The 26,090-nt window shown below is 33.1% G+C and overlaps 1 protein-coding gene across 1 annotated transcript in view; it reads left to right on the top strand.

Moving 5' to 3' along the window:
- LOC128171092 (uncharacterized) overlaps nucleotides 1-19,081 on the top strand; it is a 315,176-nt gene extending 296,095 nt beyond the window's left edge. Inside the window, exons 6-7 of the mRNA XM_052836844.1 lie at nucleotides 18,300-18,524; nucleotides 18,867-19,081. Of these exons, the coding sequence (XP_052692804.1) occupies nucleotides 18,300-18,524; nucleotides 18,867-19,081 (440 nt within the window). The remainder of the gene's footprint in view (nucleotides 1-18,299; nucleotides 18,525-18,866) is intronic.
- The last annotated feature ends 7,009 nt before the right edge of the window (nucleotides 19,082-26,090 follow it).

Raw genomic sequence — 26,090 nt, 5'->3', positions numbered from 1 at the left:
TGAATTTTATCTGATTCATAAGTTTGATAACAACATTTAACATAAAAGAAAATAATAAATCTTATCCTGCATGTTGTGGCATTCCTCCTCCAAGAAATTGATTTTCTTCATCATTCTTCATCACATTCTGTCAGCTCAAGTTAAATATGGGTCTATGCTTTGTGATTTATGACAAAACAAAATAGCTATGGAAGAGCAAACTTTGTAACATAATCACAAGTTTGTCAATTTCATTGCATATTTTGAATCTGCCAATTTATTCAAACATGGCCAATCAATTCATGAAAATAAAGTAAAAAATTATTCAACAACGAACAAAAGTATACAACATATAAATAATCAAGACACATATGTTTTCACTTACTCGTTTTTTTCATTTTCGGGACATCAATACATTACAATGCAAAGCAATCCGAACCCCCCCCCCCCCCCCCTCCGCCCAGTGAAAACAGTCTCACTCATTATAAAAATTTAATACCAAAACACAAATTTAATTAACTGAAAATTGTTATAACGCCAATGAAACAACATATCAGAGAGAAAACTTACCGTGCGAAGTTACAGATATGAAGTCATCTTCCCGAAAATGTTTGTGACAGACAACGCTGTGTGGCTGAGGACACCATTGTTTATAGCGAAACTCCTCGCTGTTTCTTTTGATGGCTAACACCCAGAGTTTCTTCAGTTTTTTGTCTTTAGGGAAACTCAATCCACCGCGGGTTGAGCACCCAGGGACACAGCAACATGTAGGCATTACGATAACAATGTAAACACCAAAACAGTGACGAGCTACTACCGGAAGTATAGATCGTGAACCTAAACGTTCGTAGCGCCACCTATCGATCATTGCGTAATTGTCGAAAGACAAAAAAACCTTCATTGTGTCTAACAACACTATTGACATGTTCAGGATTTTTTTACATCATTTGCTGTAAATGTTTTTCCTTTAGTTTTACATTTTCTTAGAGCTAAGTTGCATTTGTCAGTAACTTGTTTCATTTGAATTTTTTTCAACTTAAAAAACAAGTTTGGGACAGACTGTGCCGCACGTCTATCAATACTTCTTAACTCCCATTTAGCTGTATCTGCATATGACACAGGAACTTGTCTCTCCTCATCTTTCAATCTTTCTTTCCCACAAAATATTGTTGGAAATGATAAATATTCAGCAGCCTGATCTTGATATAAACTTAAAGGACGTTGTCATTCACCTGGGGCAATGGTGTAAACCTGATTCATGTCTAGCGAGGCATCATCTAGCAAAGTATCACAATTTCCATCTCTACCAATTCCATCTATTTCACAAAATTCATCTTCATCTGTCTCTATACAATCATTACTTTAGTTGCTTATCATCTCTGATTCCACGAGTTCTTGAACAATTTCATTTGCTGAAGTTGTGATTTCTTGAAACCAGCTGTCATCAACACTTAAATTTGCATTCTTGTAAAATTTGCTTGTTGGTGCTACATAAGCCAGTGCAATGCAATCAATACCTTTGTTGGTCTTACATTTTCATGGAAATCACATTTTTGATATGATAATCTTTTCTTTAATTTGACAGGAATTGTGACATTTTCATCCAATTTTCTAGGTAAGCTATTTACAGTAGGTTGAATATCAACTGGAACATTTACTATGTTTCCTCTTGCAGAATACTGACCACCTCTTGGCAACTCTCTTATTTGCATAAAAGGAATTCTCAAAGATACAAGCCGTTCTTCTAAAGGAAACAATGCTAATTCTATTGGCTTTAGTGGCCATCTCATACCATTTAGGACTGACAACTTTGGGGTTTTGTTCTCTCTTATTGATGAATAGCACGTATTGCAAATCCACTCCATATTTCCAACAGAAAGAGTACTAGTAAGAAATTTACTTTCTGTACTGTCATCTAGTTTGGTGTTTTCCACTTTTAAAACACTCTCTTTAAACCATGTTTGATGACAACATGAGCATATAAAAATTGGACCATGTCTTATCTGTTCATGAAATTTTTTGATGCAATCTTCTATATGTACTCCATACCTTTGCTGTCTATGTTGTTCATTTTCTTTGTTACAGTATTCGACCTTTGATCTCTGTTTTTGTTTTTGTTCTCTACCAAGCAATTTCTCTTTTTCTTTACATGAAAGGATACATCTTTTAGCTTGTTTTTTCAATTTCTCCTTCTCAAGAGCAATAGGATTCTCTCTTAATTTTCTTTTAGAAATTTTACTTCCTTCTTTTTCTCTCTTTCTCTCTCTTACATCTTCATTTTGTCTCTAGTTTTTTAACAGCTGTTTCTCTTTCATTTTCCCTTTTTCTTATATCTACAATTTGGCGTTTTAACTGTCTTCCAACTGTGTTCATTTTCCTCTCTTTCTCTTGCAGTTCTGCACTTTGACGTTTTAACTGTCGTCCAGCTGTATTCATTTTCCTTTCTTTCTCTTTCACTTCTGCATTTTGACGCTTTAACTGTCTTCCAGCTGTATTTATTTTCCTTTCTCTTTCTTGCACTTTGACATTTTGTCTTTTTATCTTCCTAGCAGCTTTATCCAATTTTCTTTCTCTTTCTTGCACTTTGACATTTTGTCTTTTTATCTTCCTAGCAGCTTTATCTATTTTTCTTTCTCTTTCTTGCAGTTCAGGATTTTGTCTTTTTACTTTTCTGGCTGTTGTTTCTCTCTTTTTTCGTTTGTTTTTACTTCAATATTCTGTCTTCTTAATTTCCTTGCGATTGTTTCTTTAGATTTTAAGTTCTCATTTTGTCGCTTTCTTTTTTTTGCAATTGCATCTTTGTGTCGTTCTATTGTCTTGAATCGTGCATTCTCTCTCTTTTTTGTCATGTATTCTCTCATGTAACCTTTTCTACTTAATTGCTTTTCATCATATGCCTTCAGTGATGTAGGTTCATCCATTTTGTAGAATGTTTTGTGCAATTGATCTTTGTCTGGAAAACTATGATGCAATGTCCTAATTGAGATTGGTAAAATTTCAAATTGCATGGAAAAATCAATATGCATGCTGTTGTACATATTGTACAAGTAAGTCACCAAATCATCAATTCCCTTGTTCAGCACAAGTACTGATTTACCATCACATGAAGACATGCCACTGCTGTCATGTGAATGAGAATCAAAGAAGTAATATTCTTTACTTGATGCTTTATAAATACCAGAACAAATAGCTCCTATCATGATAAGCAAATATATGGAAATCTTGAAGGCCTCTTCTAAAGCTTGATGCAACGATTTAACTTGGCTGTAGTTTTCTTCAGACACAACTAATCCCCAAATGGTATCAAACTTGTGAATGATATGATGATTTTCTCCCAAAGTTAAGTTACTTGGCAATTCATCAAAGTTAAGGAGTTATGAAACATTTGTTTTTTGCTGCAAACTTTTGACCAACATTGTATAAACCTGGTCTCCTGCTATTAAAGTGCTATCTATGAATTCAGTTGTGAAAGAGAATCTTTCATAACATTTAATAAGCATAGTAAGAGCATTGCAAGTACACTGACTTCCTCTAGAGAATGATGAAAATCTTGCATCTCCTTGATGAAATGACCCCAAAACTAATTTTGTAGTGCATACCTGGTTGTCTTTATATCTGTGGCCTTTTTCATTTTCAACTATTGCACCACAATCATTGAAAGTTTTAATTGCAGAGGCTTTGTTTCTGAGATTTTTATCCACATTATTTTGCAAAGTCATTTCAACAGATTCATGAAGCAGATCAGTTTCACAGAGTTCATTGAGCAAATTTGTATCACATGTTTTTGCAGTTTTCCTGTTTTTTTGTAACCTGAGGACAGGCTCCTCAGGGTCATCATTTGTTTTACTGTTTTTCACGAGGCCAGTCTCCTCAGTCATTTTAATGTCAGAAATTGTTTTACTGTTTTTTGCGAGGCCAGTCTCCTCATTCAAGTCCAGGTCAGAATTTGTTTTACTGTTTTTCATGAGGCCAGTCTCCTCAGTCTTGTCAGTCTGTAACTCTCTCCTGGCACTGCTCATCCTCCAATACTTCCTTCTTGGCATCTACAATTTTCACAGAAAACTTTAAAGATAAACAACTGGCAATTGCAACTTCTCTAGCTTTCCCAACAAGTGAAAAAAAACTTGAATGTATTATACAGGCCCGAATGACAACCCCCTTTTATATAAACACAAGGCAATATATTACCTGCTGAGATTTGAGATAATCTTTTTTTAAATTAATGATATTCCATTAAATGCACCTCAGCAGAGACACAAAGTTGTCCAGAGAATACCTAAATTGACAACAGTGAAGTGATTTCATTTAAATCATTTTGTATAAAATTTTAACATAAAAAAATGTTAATACCCTTTGGGCAATTTTATGGACTCTGTCGAAAAAGCACAAGAAGATGCAATTAAAATAATAGCTATTAAGTACATTTTCTTGGAGGTGGGGACATGATTTTTATGAATAAAATCAATTTTTGATTTCAAGTTATACACTAAAAAATTAAAGCTGTTCTCCCTTTGACCCATTTACATCAGAATCAATACAGATCATTTCAAGATTGTGTGGCAATTCAAAGAGAAAGAAATTTATTACAGTATTATAAACTTCCAAAACAGATAATCAACTTCTCTTTATCCCCCACTCAACACTCTGTTGTAAAAGGTACATTAAAGGTGAAATAAATAATCACAATAAACATGTACTGGAACTGCCTAGAGCATTTAACCCATCTCCCTTTACAAAATGGGTCATTTTGGATATAAATTATAATGCAATCTGACCAATTATTGGTTTTTTTTTCATTTACATAAGATTTCAATCAAATAAAATGCTTTTAAATTGAATATAATTTCATTCACTATTCATAATTAATTATATCAGAAGTAATCAAGCTCAAATAAAAGTGTGTGATTTCCTGAAATAATGCATATCTACATATTATGTCTTCAATATCAACAAAGTTTCAAAAACTTTTATTCAGTGGAGAGAAATTGCACTGAAAAATTATGACAAAAAATCTATCAATTTCAAAATGGCCAAAATTCTTAAGAAAATTAATCTCCAAACATAATGTTCAATACAATTAATTTCAAATACCTACAACATTTCTCTACTTCTTGTGCAGTGGTTTAAGGAGTTGTCTGGACAAACTCTCCAAAGCTATATTTAATATATGGCCAGAATTCTCAAAGGGCTCACCCCCCCCCCCCCAAAAAAAAAAAATATTTAAAAAAGTAATGAAATTAGAATGTCCTGGATGTGGCCATAATCACATTGTGTTACATCCTAAATCTACAAAGTTAAAACAGCTGTTCTTGTAATTACTGATTTACTACCTCCATGATCTGCAATTTATTCTGATTAATTTAACAAAAAATAAATGTGTTGTAACGCCACTAATGCCCCCGCAGGCGACCAAAATTTCAAATTACAAATTTAGTATAACAATGGTTTGATTGCAGAATAAGTTATAAATCCCTGAAAAATACTCATTATCTTTGAAGTTCAAGAGGCATAACTCTGTCAATAATCATCAGACTGGAACCAAATTTTAACTTGACCTGAATTTGTAATAAATTGACCTTTTATGAAATATCAGATTTACATATGCATCACTTTAAAAGTTAGAGAGCGGAAACTAAGAATTTCCCATCATTTCCTTAGTTCAAGAGGTATAACTCTGTCAAAAAATTAGACCAAAACTAAATTCGAACATGATCTGTATTTTCTTACATGTATATGAAATATCAGTTTTATGAATATATGCATCCCTTCAAAAGTTAGAGAGCGGAAACTGAGAATTTTTCATTTCTGTCAAAAATCATCAGCCGAAACCAAATTCAAACTCAACCTGTATATTCCTATGACACATCCATATATCAAATCTGAGATGTGTATACATGTGCAACGGTTGTTGAGATAATGATCGGAAAGGGAATTTCCCATAATTTTCTAAGTTCAAGAGGCATTACTCTGTCAAAAATCATGGGACCGCAACCAAATTCAAAATTCAACCTATATATTCATAAGACATATCCATGTATCAAATCTTAGTTAATGTTAATCATCAGTTGTTAAGATAATGACTGGAAAGTGAACAATGACAGAATAACAGGACAGATGTACAGAATGACTGAACAGGGTTACACTATATGCCCCAGCCAATTCATGGCGGGGCATAGATATCATTAATTCCATCAATATCATGAAGAAATGTAAATATAAACATTAATGATTTATTTTTTATGTCATTACTACTCTATATTTACATTTGCTTCTCTTTATGAACCTTTAGAATAGCCCCCCAAAAAAAACGTTCAAAAAAAGAGGCAAAGATATAGATGGTGGACTGCACACTCCTGCTTTTGGAGGCCGAGACACAGGATGGGAACTAGACTTCTGCTGGTATGTTTTCTGGTGTCCATGGTAGCTATGTCTACACTTGTTGCACAAAATGTCATTTGAGTTTGCCTCAACAAGAAAGTTCTTTTTGAGGAAGCGACGGATTGCTGTTGACTCACATTTTTTTTCTGTCATTTGGTCTTGTTCTTTTTTTTGCAAAGGATGCATGGGAAAATCTTTTTATCCTCTGTTTTCACTTGATCTTCATTCATTTTTATGTTCTGAAAATACAAAACAAAAATGTAGTTATACACAACTTTAATGTTCACTAAAAAATAAAGATATTATTTTATATGTATTGTGGATATTTATGTTTACTACTACTTGCAATGTATCAAGTATAAATTAACTTTACAGAAAAACTCAGATTGACAAACTGTAGAATTACAGTGCCCACCCCCCCCCCCCCCCCCCATGTATTTAATGGAACTGTCATTCTAATATTTTGTGGAGCTGCAGACCTTCAGCTGTGTTACAAGTGTTGTTTTAGACGTGTGATCAATATATTATCATTTACACATGTTTTCTAGATTAACTTTAATTGCTATAATATGATGATAAACTGCAATTGCCAAATTATGATGAAAATGTTTTTCTACATTACAATATTTTTTCTATAGCCAATATTTAAAGAAAAAAAATACCACGCCGAGCGGTGATCAAACCCGGATCGTCGTATTTGCAATCGAGAAACCTACCATTACACAATTCAGACTACCGAGGGAATGGGAATTACATGTTGTACAGTACACTTAAAAGAAAACTTTAAAACAAAAAACTTCGTCGTTTTTCCTTCTAATAAGAAAATAATTATGTTTTATATGGGTTGATTTATTTACTAAATATATAGAAATATATATTTTCCATGTATATTGCGTCCTTCATTTTTATTTCTAAATATAGACGACTAACTCTTTGCCTACATGACATCTGCTATATACTGGGTCGCCATTATGCATTGTAGTATCGGCAATCGAATATTGATTGTTTTTAGACCAAACATTCAGATTAATAACCATTCTTGTATGTGTTTAATTACATGCCTATATAAAAACAGTCTTTAAGGCTGAATAACGTATACACGGATTGAAAAATTCTCATCTGTCAAATATGTATCATGCAAACGAACGTTGCGAACAATATATTTGTTCAAGAAAAAATCAAGAGAAATCTACGTATTCAATCAAATTCATATACATACCTTCAGAGTTCTTTCTTCATTTTCTATAGGTTTTGTTGATCTTCCGTTCGTGTATTTTCAAGATTAATTTGTTTGAAAATTTTGGTTAAAAATAAGCAAAGTCATCATTTAACAGGAAGTTGACGTCTGATTGGTACAAAAATATATCCCACGATAAAGCATGCCTTAACAAACACTGTGTAAAAATTCCAAGCATCTGCAATAAATAGTTGCTGAGATAAATGCGACAGCAATTTTTGTTACGGACGGACAGACAGACACACAAGGGTAAAACAGTTTACCCCCTCTCCTTCGAAGCGGGGATATAACAATAGGCTGAATTCATTCCCTGATATATATTGTTTTGAGCTTTTTAAAAAATTTTAGGTGCATATATTTACACTCATCCCACCTTGAATTTTTGTGTCAGTACATTTACTTCTACCAAAAAGTACCAAGCACTTGTATCTATGAATAAAGATATCAACCGAAGATAACGATTTATTACCAGTACATTTAAGTTCGATAAAAGAAATGAAGAATTCGTTTTTACTTTTTAACATAAGCATGACTTAGCTAAAACATTGCTGAGTTTGCTTTATGTTACGGTATAAGACATACTTAAATATGACTTATGTAGGTCCTAAGATTCCGCGTAAGTCCTAGTTTAGACCCCACTAAGTCAAAATCTTAGCATCCTTTATGTTACAAGCTCCTGTTTTCAATGAACATCGTTATGAACATTGTCTTTTAAAGGGACTTGAACACGATTTGAGATCAACATTTTTATTTTTCCTTTTTATGTATAAAATGATTAACTGGAGCATTTTAAATGATTGACCAAAATACTGAATGTTAAAGTCAAGTTACAAGCGAGATACAGAGGTAAGAATTGGTTGTTATGTAAACAAAGCTCGAGTTTATAGTTGTTTACAAAACATCTAATGTAGAGAATTACCATTTCTTAGACAAAATGACATGTAGAAACAATTTTAACTTAATACCTTAATAAATACTATTATCAACAAAAGAAAGATATATTTGATTGAAAATTACACCAATACTTCACATATGAAAAAATGACAACATTCGAGCTTTGTATACAAAACAAAGAACTATGAACTCTGTTTCTTGCTTATAACTTGATATTTGATTTTCAAATTTTGGCATAGCATTAAAAACTTCTTTATTTATCAGTATAAACATTGAAAATGGAAAAACAAAATTTGAACAGTTTAAGTCAAATCGTGTCCAAGTCCCTTTAAATAAATAATTTTCCATTTAAACTATAGTTTGTATTCGAAATAAAAAATAGATTCAAAACAATCATACGCAGAAAGATCGTGTAAATAAATAAAAGGCTGAGTACTTGTGCAAGCTTTCAACAGAAACAGTAATTCATGCATTATATATGACTGTGTAAAATAATAAAAGATACAGAGGGAGAAGAGGTGACAATGGTGATTTGCAAGATTCTATATGAAATCAATAAGATGAATATTTTATTATTGTGTTTCATAACAATGAAAAAACATGACTTTCTTGTTTATGCTCTTTTTCATGTGTTAAAGTTCCAGATATATCATACATAATTTCATACGATGAAACGACACTTTTGATTGTGTATGTTACTTGTAGCAAAACCTATTGTTAAATGTATTGGTATGGCAATTTTGAAATCAATTTATCCTGTTGACAACGTCGATCATTCTTAAAGAAAATGTCCGGTCGTGTCCTCCCTGATCTAATCCGAACCGTTTAACTACAGTTACAATCTATTATAGAAAACTGCCTAATATGTATATACAATCAACTCCGCAAGAAGGCCACAAGGAAAGAAATCAATGTTAGTTTCCAGCTTTAAGATAACACGCTGTTGGTACAGTGGTAACAACGTTATTGTTGACAAGCCAATCGTGTTAAATAGTTCGTGTAACGTGGGTGATCGTTCGTGTAACGTGCGGGATCGTGCGTGTATCAGGAAAATTGGTTTGCGTTTTTTATCGTGCGTGTTCGTGCGTGATCGTGCGGTTTTTTCGTTTTGTAACTTTTTTTACGGAATGCCAGGATTTAATCTTAAAACAAAGACAAGTAGTTTTTGTAAAACAATGTGAATTTAATAAAACTTGTTTTTATATAAGAACATTGACGGTTGTTTACATTCATTCTCTTTTTCGTCGTTAAATACATTTTTGTATTTCCAGTTCATTCAATCCTTTGTTCGGTCGAGTTAGTTTTGCTTAATTTTATAATCAGCCTATATCAAGCATCAACTGTGTCTTGACAAATAATTTCAATCATATTAGCAAAAGCGACACGCTGAGTGAAAGCGGCCAGGCTTACCCATTCCCCGTTTTAAACTAAACGATTATTCCCAACGTTTTTCTTTCAGATGAGAATACGATACGCATTATTATCTAATAGATTGTATACACATTTGTTTGAAATAAAATTTATTAAGACGCTTCAAGATTTAGAATATATAGAAATAAATCAATTATGTACTGTAAATTATGAAAATATTGGATGTGAAAAATCGAAATTCTATGGAACAAGGTAACAAATTTACCTGTATCCCGCATAATTAAATCGTACGTAAGAGAATTAAATTACATATATAAACAGTCAACTCGTATGTAAATAATTTTGTGTAGTTTATGCATTATCTTCATTTCTATTAAACGTAATTTTCTTTAACTTATGATAGAAGTTAATATTCGTTATGGAGACAAAAACAAAATAATTTGTGTGTGAATCCTTTATATTTGTGTATGGATGTGTAAAAATGTTAACTCGTAAAATACAAAACAGTGCATGACTAAAGTACATGCCGCTTTTCAATAAGACACAAACATAAAGCAATACAAATTAAAGTAATACGTTTCCTTAATTCTAATCTTAAAAATTTATTTTGATTTTGCGTGTTTAATGATGTAGAATCGTTCGGTTGCGTGTTTAATCGTTTTTGTTCGTGTATCGTGAAGATTCAGTAAGTTAGTGATCGTCCGTGTAACGTGCGTGATCGTTCGTGTATCAGAATCGTGCGTGTTGTTTGTCAACAATAACGTTGCTACCACTGTATTTACTAAATTGTGAAACTCGTCAGCAAAGCAAAGACAATTTTTTTAAACTGTTATCATTTTTTTGAACAAGCACAGAATGGTTGGCTCTCTGATTAATAAATCTGTGAATGAAGTGGCATTTACAACAGTACTGCTTTGTTTGGTATCATTATACGAAAGATCGACAGCTGCCGTTGTTCATAGTGAGAGGTATCGTGGTCCCTTTGTACGGGTAGTGGGAATCATTGGACAACAGCAGTGTGTCCGGGAATGTAGATATAGACCCAAGCTATGTCGGGGAGTCAACTACCAGAAACAGGAACTGCTGTGCGATCTCGTGTCGATCATCAACGAAACGGAATCAAAATCTGACTATGTTAGAATTGAACTCGATCAGGTACATGCAATTAATTCTTTACATCTCTCTTTCTCTCTCTCTCTTATCTTCTTTTCAAAGTGTCATTTACACATTGAACAAACCCGAGTTTTAAAATTTATTTGCTCAATTAAGCTGCAAAAAGTTGTTTTTATCACTTTTATATCCGTCTCAGATTTAGTTTAGGAAATGGGAATTATTGTGATTATACAATTTCTAGTTTACGGTATTACCACATGTAGGTTTATATGCATTGACAAGTAGATTCCAATATTTTGAATGTTACAAATTATAAATGTTTCATATTCTGATGTTGTCATTGAAGAACACACTATACAATGACGTACTCAGCGAACTTCTTTACAAACGACATGTTCAGTGGTGTAATTTACATTAAAAAACATTTAAATTTCGGTTTCCTTTCATTTCGTTAAAATGGACCTTTCAACCACATTAAAGTAGTACTAGTTATACTAGCTAGTATTCTTAACCAGGTCGGGGAAACTACCTTATATGGATATTGTTGTCATTGCGCAGAGCGATGCGTACCGCGAGCAACTGTCCAATCAGTGAATAAAAAGCAACACATATGATTTACTACATGTTTACGTTTTTACAATAAACACGTAGTTTAGACTAATTTACGTTGAAATACCTCTCATAAAGTCTGCACAAGTCATTATATTCCAGTATTTGATTTTCGTAAATTTTGTGTTTTTCGCTGTTGTAGTGCTATTTGTTGACTAGAATTTAAAACTGATTTCATTTTGATGCATGTTTATTGTGGTATGACATTTATATAACACAATAGTATTAATCAATACGCACGTACATTGATCATTGTACATATGAACATGCATGTATAAGTAGTATGTGTCATCGTTGTATATACTCGCTCTGATGGATTGCCACAAGTCCCAGTAGATGCATACACTGACATGTAAGTATTGTCTCAAAGAATACATGGATTAATATCAAGAGTACCCGTCAAACACGCATCTCGTAACCGTTTACACTTAGGCTTTAAATGGTCACATGAGGTTAAATGCCTGACATGTACCAACACCTCCGAGTCGAATGCTTAGGACCATGAAATCACGTGAAATCTGTCTTCACTAAAAAAATAAGCGCTGGCAGTAAGGCTTTTGTCAACAAATAGACATTTACAATGCAGTTGATGAGCCCATTTTTTTACCATTGTAAAATGAGTGTTTTTGAATGTGAGCAAGGAAATAGAAGATAATGATGAAAATATTGTGTTAATGTACAAAATGCTGAAAAAAAAATTGAATATGCCTTTCCAAAAGCAATTAGAAAAAGTAGCATTTTTTAAATGTAGTATTTTGTAGTAACCCATGATGCATTTCAACCCATGAATGTCATTCAGCTGATTGGTCAGTTTGTCGATTACGTCTGTGCCTCATTTAGTATGTAAATTTATTCCGACATCACAGAAAATAGTTTCCCCGACCTGTTATATGTAACGAGTCTTTAAAAAAGTTTTTAAAAAATCATCTCATTGAATTTTTTTTTACTGACTAGTGTACATGTGCAGCTAGTCGTAAGATGAAAAAAGATACATTTCTTATTTATGCAAGGCACGGGGTTTTGATGGGATAACTGATTGTCTTTTATCTACAAACCTTAAAAGTTTAGAGATTATTCAATTACTCTTTTGAAGTATAATCACGAGAAGATACATCACCGAAGTCTTCATTTGAATACTTCTTTTTTTACCCACCCTGCCTAAAGCTGGCACCCCTCTCACTTCAAATCCTTGATCCGACCCTCCCATAAACAAATAGCCATCAATGCCATGTATATGATGTACACCTGAGGCTAGCTCAGATGAGCAAGAGTTCGAGAGCGCTCGCATATCTTTTCGATAGATTTAGTGTGCCTGCTTATCTGAACAAGGTACCTCTCTTATCTTTCCTCCAAAAATCATACACCCTCGTTCTCTTGTAGACTGGCCATATTCCAAATGAATGCCTATCTTGCTCTACTGACGATCTGTGTGTGACGCTGTCCAGTAAGAAAGTTCACTGTATTCGAGGTAGGCTGGCTAGTTTTATACCATTACATTATATTTATATCACAATTATATAGCTTTTTGATGGTATTCAATGTAAAATGATGGGATATTTACCAATTTAGAATCATTTAAAACTAGCTAAGTAGGTATTGCAGGATGAAAAAGAACAAATGCCTTTAATTTACTCCTTATCACGCTAATCACCAATTTCTGAGGCAAATTCCTAGTCAGGATGAGTAAAATTTTCTACATAGTGGTTTTTCTGAGATTTTCAACATTTCCTATTGTGTCCATTTTCTCATGATTTTTCAGCTTTAAAGACCTCCTGCAGCTAATTCCCTGCAAAGAGTTGATCTTCTGTAACATGTGCATGTTGCACCATCACATGTCAGAAACTTACCGGTGTATAGTTTACTATGTCCACCTACTTTTCGTGTAATTCATCTCCCGTCTTTAACTTGCAATTTTACTGTGTAGCCATTTAAAGCTGACATGAATTCATCAAAGCATTTGGTCGCCATATTAGTTTCGATCGAGGCATTCGCGTTGCACGGACTTCTAAATGCATGAACTACACATTGTAGTAAAATGTAGTAAAATGTTTATTCTTTGAAAGGATGTCCAAGGTATCTGTATTATTTTGCACAGACAGTGTTTTTACAAGTCTTTTCGTCCAAGGTGACGTGTTCGGGTGTATGAAATTCCTGAATGTAGCGATGAGCAGAACAATAGAAATCGACAACTAATATGGCGGATATAAAAGGGAAATAATGCGTATTTATGAATTCATGTCAGCTTTAACCTCTTAACATTAGGGGCCTACATATTGCATATCAATTTAAACAAGAATCATTTATTTATTACATGTATTAGAAATAATTTCATTAATTTTTGCAACACTTATAAGCCTTCCAGAACAGCAACTCTCAATTTTACAAAAATATTGACCGGGTACTTTTTCTGAAACTGACCTTTGCCTTCTTTTAACTTACACTGAAAAGACATTTTGTCATAGAATTAAAATACTTTTGCAATTTTGAGAAAATGCATGCCACATATTGCAAATTCCATTGAGGTTTATGAAAAATATGGTCATCAAAGTGAAACCATCATTTTCACTTAACTCTGTTTGACACAGATTGAAAGGTTTTCCTTCAGTTAAACATATTTACTAAATATTTTAGCGGTCAATCGTTGATTGATAAGAAACCTTATTCGATACTACATGCATCTACATAACTCAGTATATTTCCTGTAAGATACGAAGTGATGCATTAATAATACAATAATCCATCATGGTAACAAAAATCAAAGAAATTTCAAGTTATTTTCTTTCTGCTTTATACAGTCTTTAGGCAATTTTCACAGGTTCAGAATTTGAAAATGAAGATACAGCACATTTACAGTGTGTCCCTTATTATAATAATAAAACATAATTTTATCAAATCCAATTCCCTTTGAACAAGATTATCTATGGTGTTTTTGTTTACATACAAATCCACACCACGTGCTATCGATAATGATCGACCTAACCAGCTGCATATTTATGTTTTCTTATTGAAATAAAATCACTATATACACAGGGCGAAAAACAATCTTTAAGCAAGTCCTTAAAGGTGGCTTAAAGGATTTACAATCTTTAAGCCACCTTTAAGCTAAGCTTATATGCCCTTAATGTCCAAACTTCTTTAAGTCACCGTTAAGCCATCTTTAAGCCACCTTTAAGCATCTTTAAGTGGCATTTACGCTCCCTTTAAGTTGTCTTTAAACCCTCTTAAGTTCCCTTTAAGTCAAGTTTGATCAAGCTGAACAATTAAATGCAAAAGCTCTTTTATAGGGATGGGAGGGGGTGATCTGAGTGATAATATAATTTCCATGGAAGAGGGGGGGGGGGGGGGTGTTCCAGGCGGTTTTAATTGTCGCTCCATTAAACACAGATCGCTATCATCAACACCGCTCTGATGGACACAGATTGCCGTTATAAAATTATTTATCTTTTTTTGTTGTTTCAAAATTATTGTAGGGGTGAGCACAGTCTCTGTATCTTAATCTGTGCATGAAACTAAATAAAGTATGTTTGTTTCCTATTATAAATTAATTGGTGAACTCTCTCTCTCTCTCTCTCTCTCTCTCTCTCTCTCTTTCTCTCTCTTAGTTCATCCGGTTATTAAACAAAATGAAAATAATGAATCCAAAATGCTTGATTTGATTTAATAATCGGTTTACGGCTTGTATTTTTTTAAAATTTTAATTATTTCTAGGTCTAATTCTAGATCTGCTAGGTACATGTTAATGATGAAAAGACTCTCAACTGCCTTTGTTATACCGGGCATGATATTACTGCTTTGTTGTCCCCCGCCGCTACGCGGAGCGGGGACATAGAAATGCCGGGCGTCCAAGTGTCCGCCCGTCACACTTTTGTGTAAGCGCTCTTATGCCTACAAATTTTCACGGATTTTCATTAAATTTATACAAAATGTTTACACCACTATTACCTTGGTCAAGTTTGAAAATCAGCATTGGTCGATACTTTTTGTTGGAGTTCTGGGACTTTGACCACAATAATGACTGTTTTATCCAAAAATTGACCTTGTAAGCGCTCTCATGCCTACAAATTTTGACGGATTTTCATAAAATTTATACCAAATGTTTATACCACTAATACTTCGGTCAAGTTCCTAAATCAGCCTTGGTCGATAGACTCGATACTAGTATACTGCTTGACCAGCAGGGTATAATTTGGTATAAATTTAATGAAAATCCGACAAAATTTGTAGGCATGAGAGCGCTTACAAAAAAGTGTGACGGACGGACGCACGGACCCACAGACACACGGACCCATGGACCCACGGACCCACGGACGGACGGACGCCCGGCATTTCTATGTCCCCGCACCGCGTTGCGGCGGAGGACAAAAATAGAATAAAATCCTTCAGAAGCGCGAAAAAAAATGGAAACGACTCAGAAATGGTTAATTTTAGAATTATACCTCAAAAGAAATGTGGAAATGTTTCGGTAAACAACGGGAAAAATACATACAAATATTAAAACTCACACGTGGTCGACCAGGACTTATAAGACAAGAAAATCAGACTTCAAATTAAAACTTTGAAGTATGGAGATTGAAATTTAAATGTTGCACTCATGTAAGTATTTAAGCCTTTAATAAAGGTGATGTTTTTTTTTTAAATACGACTAATTACGATGTATACAAGGTTTTTAGAAGTGCCGACTGGGCGAGTCATCGCGTGATCAAAAGAACGGTGTAATGACTAAAAACGGGATAAGAAAACCTCACAGTAATAGTTTTTTTTCAAACCCTAGCACATAAATCATCTTTAATAATAGTGAAATCATGGAAAAAACATTAATATATTTACTTTATTGACTTCTTCATCCGAAACAGAATTGACCAACTTTGACAGCAAATACAATTTGATTTGCCCAACGAACGTATATTTTTGCTAGATACATTCTGTTGAAACATGTCTTATAAAGCATTTAAACGTATTTTCAGACCTGCATATGAATAATCCGCTTTGCACGATCAATTTTCCAGAGTGCCCTGTTTCACGCAAAAATGTGATATTTTGATTAACTGCGCATGCGTTAAACTCCTTTTTCGGAGTATTTTTACTTTTGAGAAATCACTTCCGTTTACTCCGTTTTCGGAGTCCGCCCAGACTGGAAACGGTGCCGTGATCATGAAAACCGGGAAATTGCTTAGAACTAATACCCTAATAGTTGCATTTAATAAAAGAAATGATTTCATTTTCTCTCTTACATTTTTATAGCTATGATCTAGATGGCCGTCTATCTACTCGGTTTAAATTCATTAAGAAGGCCTGCTAGTGAGCCTAACGGTTTCCTTTGAGATATAAATATATTGTTTTCACTGAAGACCAAGTTCCGTATTTCAATCTAAATACATGCAATTTACAATGTAATTTATAAATTAGATATAATTGATTGTTACAAACTGAATGGTTTGTCAAAATGTTTTCAAGTAAAAAATACACATTCAATACATATATTCAATATCGACTAATATATACACACTAAACACACTGATTCATTAGCCACTGATATATAGGATATAAAACCACCTATGATATGTAAGTTACCGTGGCACAGAGGATGTGAGGAGATGGTAGTGAACAAAGTTTCCCGGGTTTGATTCTCGCCTTAGGCGTTTTTTATTTATTTCTTTTTCATTTTATTTTCAAAAATAAAAACCATAACAATACCTTTAGCCCATATAGTTAATACATTTTGTTGGTATATTAAGGATAAAATTGAATGATTTTTTTTTAATGGCTTAAAGGTGGCTTAAAGGTAGCTAAAAGGTGTCTTAAAGAAGTTTGGACATTAAGGATCTATAAGTTAAAGGTGGCTTAAAGATAGCCTTTAAGCTACCTTTAAGCCATCTTTACGCTTTCTTAAAGCCACCTTAGCACATATAGCTTAAAGGTGGCTTAAAGATCGTCTTTAAGCTATCTTTAAGGAGGACTTAAAGATGGTCATTCATCCTTTGATATCTTTATCGCTTACATTTTTTGGAGATCGTGCCCGATAACAAATACATTTACATATTAAATTTCCTTTCGATCGGGCACGGTCTCCAATTAAAATTTAAGCGATAAATTAAAATAATATTTAGCGAATTGTTATACCTTATTGTATTCAACCACCATTTCTTGATTAAGCAAATTGATACTTATACAATAAGTTGTCTATAACCAGGAAGGCAAAGTTCGATTTGTGTACACAATTCAGCTGAATAAATGGAACAAACATGTAATACTTTTAACACTTAAAAGAACTCATTTCTTATGCGCATTAAGAAGGCGGTAAAGAAGAAAAATCTGACGATGGCCAATCCAGATGATTGCGAGTAGACTGCCGAGTATTATCTCCACGCCTTAAAAACTGAATTCATAAATATGTTGACCAGAAAGAGCTCTATAAAGTTAAATATTTCATGTTCCTCCGGATATGGGTGTTGACTGTAATGTTGGGTCAAAATGGTCACCTATGTGAATGCAAATAATTGATAATAAACGTCTTCTTTACTTCCAAGAATTCATAATTACTTAAATCATAATTATGTAGACCAGGAAGCTTACTACCAAAATTGTATATTTCATGTACAAAGGGGTATGTGTTTTGAATGTGTTTTTTTGAGGGGTGGGGTTGAATGTATAGTGTTGATTCATATAACGTTTAAAAATCATCCGCTCTACACCCACACATCTGTAATATCGTTGACAGCTCTGCTAGGTCTTGCATTGGGCAAACATACGAAACAGTCGTCAACAATGTCGCCCTTTGGGGCTGAATATGCAGTGGACGACAACAGAGGTACAGACATTTACCAAGACAAGTGTACACACACATGGGAGGGCGACACCAATCCTTGGTGGAGGGTGGATCTACTGACTGTTTATTCCATCAAATCTGTCAGAATACTCAACAGAGGAATAGACCATAATGGAGGTAAGCGTACAAAGTATCAGCACAGCAAAATAGAAATATAATGTATGGATACAATGTGGATTTTCTAGTTTTGCAGTAATGGTCTATCATTTTGACAAAATCATTGAATCTATAGCGTACATATGTAAAGGTTGTCATTTAGTTTCTTGTTTTCTTTGCAGGAATTTTATTACTTATCAAGTTTAATGTGTTTCAAACGTGTTCGTTGTAAAGTCATTTATATTCTAATATAACATGCATAAGAGTAATATAATGAGAAAATAAATTATTAAAATTTGAAAAATGCATTTCTTGAAATGTTTTTCTGTTATTTATTTTTATAATGTTTTTTCACTATTCTAGATTTGTCAAACCGGCTAAGAGGTGTCACCGTCACTGTAGGGCTGACTGAATCAGACGTCAACACTCCCTGTGGTTTCTTTCCTGGCCCCGGTACTGCGTCACAGCTGGTCGTCATCGACTGTCCGACGTCACCAGAGGGGAGATTCGTAAAGATCTCCAAGATAACTGAGTATCTCACTCTTTGTGAAGTTGACGTGTTCGGCGTATCCGTATAACTATCATAATTATGTTTCAAGGTACACATCTGTAATTGTTTTCACTATATACATGTAACACTATAGAGGCACTTTCTCAAAATATCTGACTAAAAACCTCAAAACGAAGTCTTTTTCGTGTGTGTGTGTGTGTGTGTGTAAACAGACGTCACACTCCCAATCAAGCTGTTTTCCTGCGTTAAAAGAAGCATTCCCTATGGAAACTAGAACTGTCCTAATGGGACTAATACCCCCGCTAGGCTAATTTCAAATGGGACAAATAATTGAATTGAATAATAAAGGTTTGGAACACATACACAAAAACATTTCTAGAATTGTAAAAAAAAAAAAAAATTAGTTAACAAAGAAAAATTAAAATCAAAATTGTCAGAATTTCACTGTAAATACATATCTTTAACAGTAATACATTTACAAATGTATGTATTTGATGATATATTTTTTTAATTTAATTGATTTAAAGAAAAACCAACAAAATGACAATAACCCCTCCCTTAGCAGTGAATAGAAATACCGGTAGCCAAGCAATGCTCTTCTGTTGATAAAACTTTCACTATCTTTCTAATAAGAGTCTTGACAGATGCAATTAGTTATTTCAAATTTTCCTTACTTTCTCCTATGGCACAATGGAACTCCATATCAGAAAATTGATCCCATAGGACTATGATTTTCTTTGATGAACTTATAAATTTAATAAACTCCCAAAACATTACCATAATTACATTACTATGTAAAAATATGTAAAAAAGAAAATTTAATATTACAAACAATTTTAAAATTGCCAAAACACTACAATCATATCAATAATTTTGAATTTCTTTTAAATTAATGCCCAGTAGGGTCACTTCATCAATTTACTTGACAAATAAATTTAAACAACCTCTAAAAATAGTTTAACTTCTTTATTAATAATTATATTATTTATTTCCTTATAATGATAGACCTTTTGGTTTACATGAAACAGTTTTAAAATAGCCCCAAAACCATCACCCACTTTACAGATTATCAATTTCCCCTAAACACATGCTCCATCTGAACCATGGCTCAGATAATGGCTCCCTTGGGACAAATGAATTCAGCCACACTTGTCTTTGATGTTCTTATTAGCTCCTAAGAATTTATCATTGACAAACAGAAACTTTGCATTGTCAGTTGATAGAATACTTATAAAAAATAATTTTTTTTATTAATTAAGACATAAAGACAAAAAACTCCATCTGGATGTATTTATATAAATATATTTTAGAGTGTTTTCTATTAATTAATTAATAAAATCTGTAAGGATTACCTCCCTTACTTTTCAACATTAGTGTACAATATATAGAATAAGGAAAATGAAAACTGTCATAAAATCATTAAATCTTGTCTGATCTTAAAAAATATTGCAGGTGCACATCTTCAGATGGTGTTCAACATATGTACAAATTTTCAAACTGTTCCATGCAGTAATAAAAAATTCTATAGGGGGGACAAAGTTGCGTCTACAGACAGACGGAATAACGGACAGACGGACAGACAGACAGACGGACAGACGGACAGGGTGAAACCAATATACCCCCCTAAACTTCGTTTGCGGGGGTATAATGATAATTTAACAAAATACAAAAACATCCTTTTCAGAGGTACGACAAGGTTACTGGGTTGATCAATGTCATAGATGGCGAGGCAAAGCCGAGCCGTCTATGAGATTTATCAACCCAATATATTTCCGAAGTGAGTCAGTAACTACAGTGCTGCTATCCTGAAAGTTGACAAGGATAGGATAGGATAGGATGCAGGATGCACGATACATGATAGAAATATAAAAGTTTAGTTCTATCCTATCCTATCCTATCCTATCCTGCATCCTGTAGCCAATCAGATTCGGGTATAAATTTCAGAGTTATGTTGCGAAACGAAAATTGGCTTAACAATGTATTTTCAATGTCAATTTAATACATTTTACAAGTTAAACCATTTAAGAATGATTATTATATCAAGAACGCGGTGCATAATATTGATGTGCGCTAAAATGTCAGCGCTACATCTTTGTCAATTCGTACGCAAGTACGGAGCTACTGCGAAAATTCGATGCAACATTTGACAACGTCAGAAATAGATTTCTGTATTTACTTCATTTAAAGTCTGCAAAGTAATAAAAGCTTGAATTTATAAACGATCAACTCTGCATTTTAAAAGATAAACATGTATACAAGAAACAGACATTGCTTCCCGTTCCATATCATTTCTTCGATGCCCAATAACAGGGACGCATATTTCTGTCCGATATTAACCTGAACCAATTTATAAATGGTAGCTACCTATAAATGTTTAAGAATTTATACTTTAAAAATAACTCCGAGTTGTTTAACTATACTAATGGAATTATTTATTTCCAGATCGTGTTTACATTTATTGCCGAACGAATCGCTCGAATAATGAAAATTACGCTCGGTTATATGTGATAAGAAATTAATTTGATAAAAATATGTGACTAAACAGTTCCTCTATAAGTGCATCTAAGTTATTTATCTGTTTTTATGCGTAAATATAACAAAATCAAAAATCGAATCGCTTACCTGTTTGTTTACGTTATTGTGTCCATCCCGAGTACGATTTGATTTTACCGTAGCACAGGTAAGTAAATCATCCCGCTCGAAGAATATTCGGTTTTTAAGATTTAATTATTCATTTTGAGTACTACATTAATTGATAAAATCATTTTATTCTTAAATTTCGTTTCATTTAACTTGCATTCCTATATTTTGAAGGTATGGGATAGGATAGGATAGAGTTTATTTGAAGGATAGGATGCAGGATATAGGATAGGATAGGATAGTTTTGTCAACTTTCACTATAGCAGCACTGTAACCTAATAAGTGTTTTGTTTTCCCGAGGACTATCAAGCGACATATTTATTCACAAATAGCGATGATCTACGCAACGCCATGTACAAGATGCCCAACATCTCGTCCACTTTAACACATTTAAACTTTTCAAAATTTTCAATCTTACCTTTCAAATATTCTTTGCAAATCTTTGCTTCACCCATGTTTACCTACAATGTTTTGTTGCTATTCAATTTTAAATGTTTTCTCCCTTTCCTCTGCAGAGATTTGAGCAAATTTCGACGCTGCCATTTTGTTCTGCCCCAGACAAAACAATGTAACCTCAATATTCTAAGGGCAACTACTCTAGTTTTAAAGAATTCCAAAGGGCAACTACTCCAAATACTTTAAGAACGTACGGCATGCGGTTTATGTATTAAATACTATGAAATGTCGAAATGAGTAAGTGAAGCATCGGCCAATGACGGCCATACTGCCTAATATTATTTCTCACAGAACAAATATAGAGATATATGAGGCAATCACGTGCAATTTTTAAACCAATGAAAGTGTGACATTTCAGTCCAAGGGAAAACATTTTTTTTTAAATCGGGTAAAGTAAGATCTAAAAATTCAGTCAAGTAAGAAAGTAATTCTGAAGTATATATGACTTTACTATTGTCTAAGTTTATTTTGATAGGTCGACTATCGGTGTGAAACCGTATACTTATGTTACCGTATATCTCTATATTTGCACCAATAAATGCGGCTGTTCTCATCGCGCTCATCGCGTCAGATTAATTTGTTCTAATTGTGCTGAGTCTTACTCATATTGACAATTTTTTTAAAGTTGCTCATTGAACTTCTTTTCCTTTGTTTTTTTTTTCATTTCTAATAGTTCATGCAGTATATATTTTAACTGTGTACCTTTATATTTTATACAGCGTTTGAGAAAAAAAAAACCCATTCTAATTGGCATGTAGCATATCTGCAATAACATTTTGTTTTATAACTATGCAGTCATTAAGGTGGTATCGGACATCTGTTGATATTAATGTAGATTAAAGTATATTATAATTAAAAAACTTTTACCGGTTTAGAATTTTCAAATTTTACAATATTTAATCAATAAATAGCCTTTAAAAATATTAGAGGTAAATAACAGAGGTAAAATATCTAAAACCCACAGCGGGATTCGAACTCATGATTTACAGATTCGTATTTAACCATCTTATCAACTACACTACGCTGTTAGGTGACAATATTACGAAAGACACTACTTATATAATTACACTTCATTTCATTATTAATTTCAATAAACACGACATTGAGGTGTCCCATACCACCTTAATTTAAAAAAATAAGCTGTTTTTGTGTATCTTTTAAACAGAACAGTAGAGAGAAATTTCTATATAATTCTTTTTTTTTTTTGATTGTGTCGTTTAGATTGCAAAATAAAGACATTTTGAAGCTTAAAGTCTTTGTGTGTGTGTGCTGATGAGGTTACATAAAATAGTAATGTACATACATCTGTATTGATAACATTGTAGTGTTAATCCAATATAAACGCATTACAAATTCCTTTACCTGGTCACCACAAATATTAATGGCAACAACATTAAAGTGCTTGTTATTTATTTCTATACTACTGAAAATCAAATGTACTCGTACTTCGATCAGCGGTCAACCATTTTGTAATGATGTGTTATTCCACCTTAACTACCGGTATGTTTCTAGCTCTTAACAGAATTATAAATAAAATCCTTGTCCGAAGCATAGTTTCTCTTACCTTAGTCCAATCTACCTCATATTTCACTCACAGAGTGTCTATGGTCAAAGGGTGCGCAGAGACCTTGAATGAAGATTTGTATAGGTCATGGTCATATCGGACCATGCAAAAATACTTTTTTCAGAGCATGTATACTTTCCACTTAGCCTTTTTGTTGATACTTCACATACACAGAGCTTATGAATAACGCGTGTGTAGTGCCCTTGAACCAATTTTCAAGGTCAAATGTGAAGGTCGCAGCAGAATTATATGAGAAATCTTTGTCTTGAGTAGATCTTCATTCCCTTTGCTCCAAACAGGCTCAAGCTTCATCCACATGGTGCTTTAGGTCAAAGGGTATGCAGTGACTTTAAATGATGTCTGTAGATCATACGTCAAGGTCAAATTGGATCAAACAAAAATCCTTTCTTAAAGGAGCATGGTCACGATTTTCATCAAATTCTATTTTTCTGTTTTTATTATTTACAATGCTTTAGATATGCATTTTTAATCCTTTAGATATGCATTTTTAATGATCAAGTGAAATTTGATAGTCAGTCATTAGTTTATAAGCAAGATACAGAGCTCACAATTCTTTGTTATATAAACAAGGCTCGTGTCCTGTTTTTGTTTACATAGGTTCAATATACCAGTAAAAAATCTTTTTCAAACTAATTTTTCTATCTTCTTTATTTATTTTAAGCATAAATAAACAATACATAACGTTTCACACTTTTATTTAAGATCTAAAATAGGACTTTTCATTTCAACATTCAAAATGTAAAAAAAAGGCACTGTTTACATAGTAAGGAACTGTGAGCTCTGTAACTCGCTTATAACTCAACGAATGACACTCAGATTTTGGTTGCATATTAAAAATGCCTTACTTACGCATTGTAAACATTAAAATCAGAAAAATAATTTTTGACCAAAATCGTGACCATGTCCCTTTAAGAGCATATATATATATATTCTCCAGTTAGCCCATTTAGGCTGATACTTTTCTTAAACAGGGCTTTTTGGTAAATGGCGTGCAGTGACCTTAAGACAATTAAAGGTTAAAGCAGATCTCTTCATAATCAGTTTTAGACCATAGATTATTTCCCATTTGATTAATTTGCTCAGTTTGAATAAAAATGACATTAAATGAGATTGAATTTGAAGTTCTATGCCAGCTGGAAAATGTCAAAGTCATAGGTCAAGGTCAAACTGAAATTATTTTCATGTTCGGGGCATTCTACACACAAATGCCCCAAAAGTGCTCAGCATGTGTATCAAGATTTCGCAAGAAATTGAAATAATTTTAACAATCGCTTTTTTCATCAAACAAAGATTGAAATGTTTTTATAAATATCACGTGGCTGATTATAACCGGGAAAATTGTTGTAGATGATGCAGGGTGGAAGTTTGGAAAAAGAAGGAAATAGCTAAAACTCGGTCTTAACATTAAACAACCTAAAATAATGTTTATTGTGTGTCATTACCGTATGCAAAAAAAAAAAAACAAACAAACCAAAAACTACAAACACCTCAGCCTAAACGAAAACATGAAAGGTCGTCGATAAACTTGATTAATTTTATTACCAATTCAGACGCTATCAGCAGCCATGATGACACGATTTGGCCCTGTAGGTCATTAACATAATAATTGTCTTTACCGTGCCCATTTTTCGAAACGTTCTCGTCATGGTAATGACAATGTGTGACGGTTGTGACAATTAAATGATTTTCAGTTCATTTATATAAATATATTTTATCATTTTAGAAAGTAATTCCCAAATTTTCTGAATATTAATATAGCATTGAATCATGATTTTTTGAAGTATACACTCTCATAACTGCAGCGGTGTGTGCATACAAATTGAGAAACGCGCGTTAGCGCGTTATGAAAATTTGTATGCACACACCGCTGCAGTTATGAGAGTGTATACTTCAAAAAATCATGATTTAATGCTTATATTTACATTTTTTTTACTTTCTTGCCTTGTCTGCAAATGTGATTCATACCTTAAAATTCCTATCTTATCCTAAGGGTAAGTTAATATTAATGGAAGAGCCACAGTAACAGCCACAAGCGTGAACTTTGATTTTCGCTTGTGACGTTGCAGTTTACAGCGTTCAACGTTTGTGACGTCATAATAAAACTCGTCAATTTGACCTTTGACTACTTGTTGCATTTAGAGGCATTTAAACATCACGGAATTTAATGGAAAAACACAGTAGAATGTAAATATAGTAATTTAAATTAAAAAAAAATATAATATCTATTTGAATTATATAACATTTTATGTGTATTTTCATGTTCTTTCAGATTAAACTTGAAGAAACTATAATTCATAATGATTTGATCAGAACTTTAAAATTAACAGTATTATCAGAGAAAACACTAGTTGACCTTTTACGCAATCGCCCAAGCGATCAACATCGCCATATTTTG

The sequence above is a fragment of the Crassostrea angulata genome, chromosome 2, assembly GCF_025612915.1.
Source record: "Crassostrea angulata isolate pt1a10 chromosome 2, ASM2561291v2, whole genome shotgun sequence".
Classification (NCBI taxonomy): Eukaryota; Metazoa; Mollusca; class Bivalvia; order Ostreida; family Ostreidae; genus Magallana; species Magallana angulata.
Note: the sequence above shows the minus strand (reverse complement) of the source record. Positions and strands in the feature narration are given on the sequence as shown.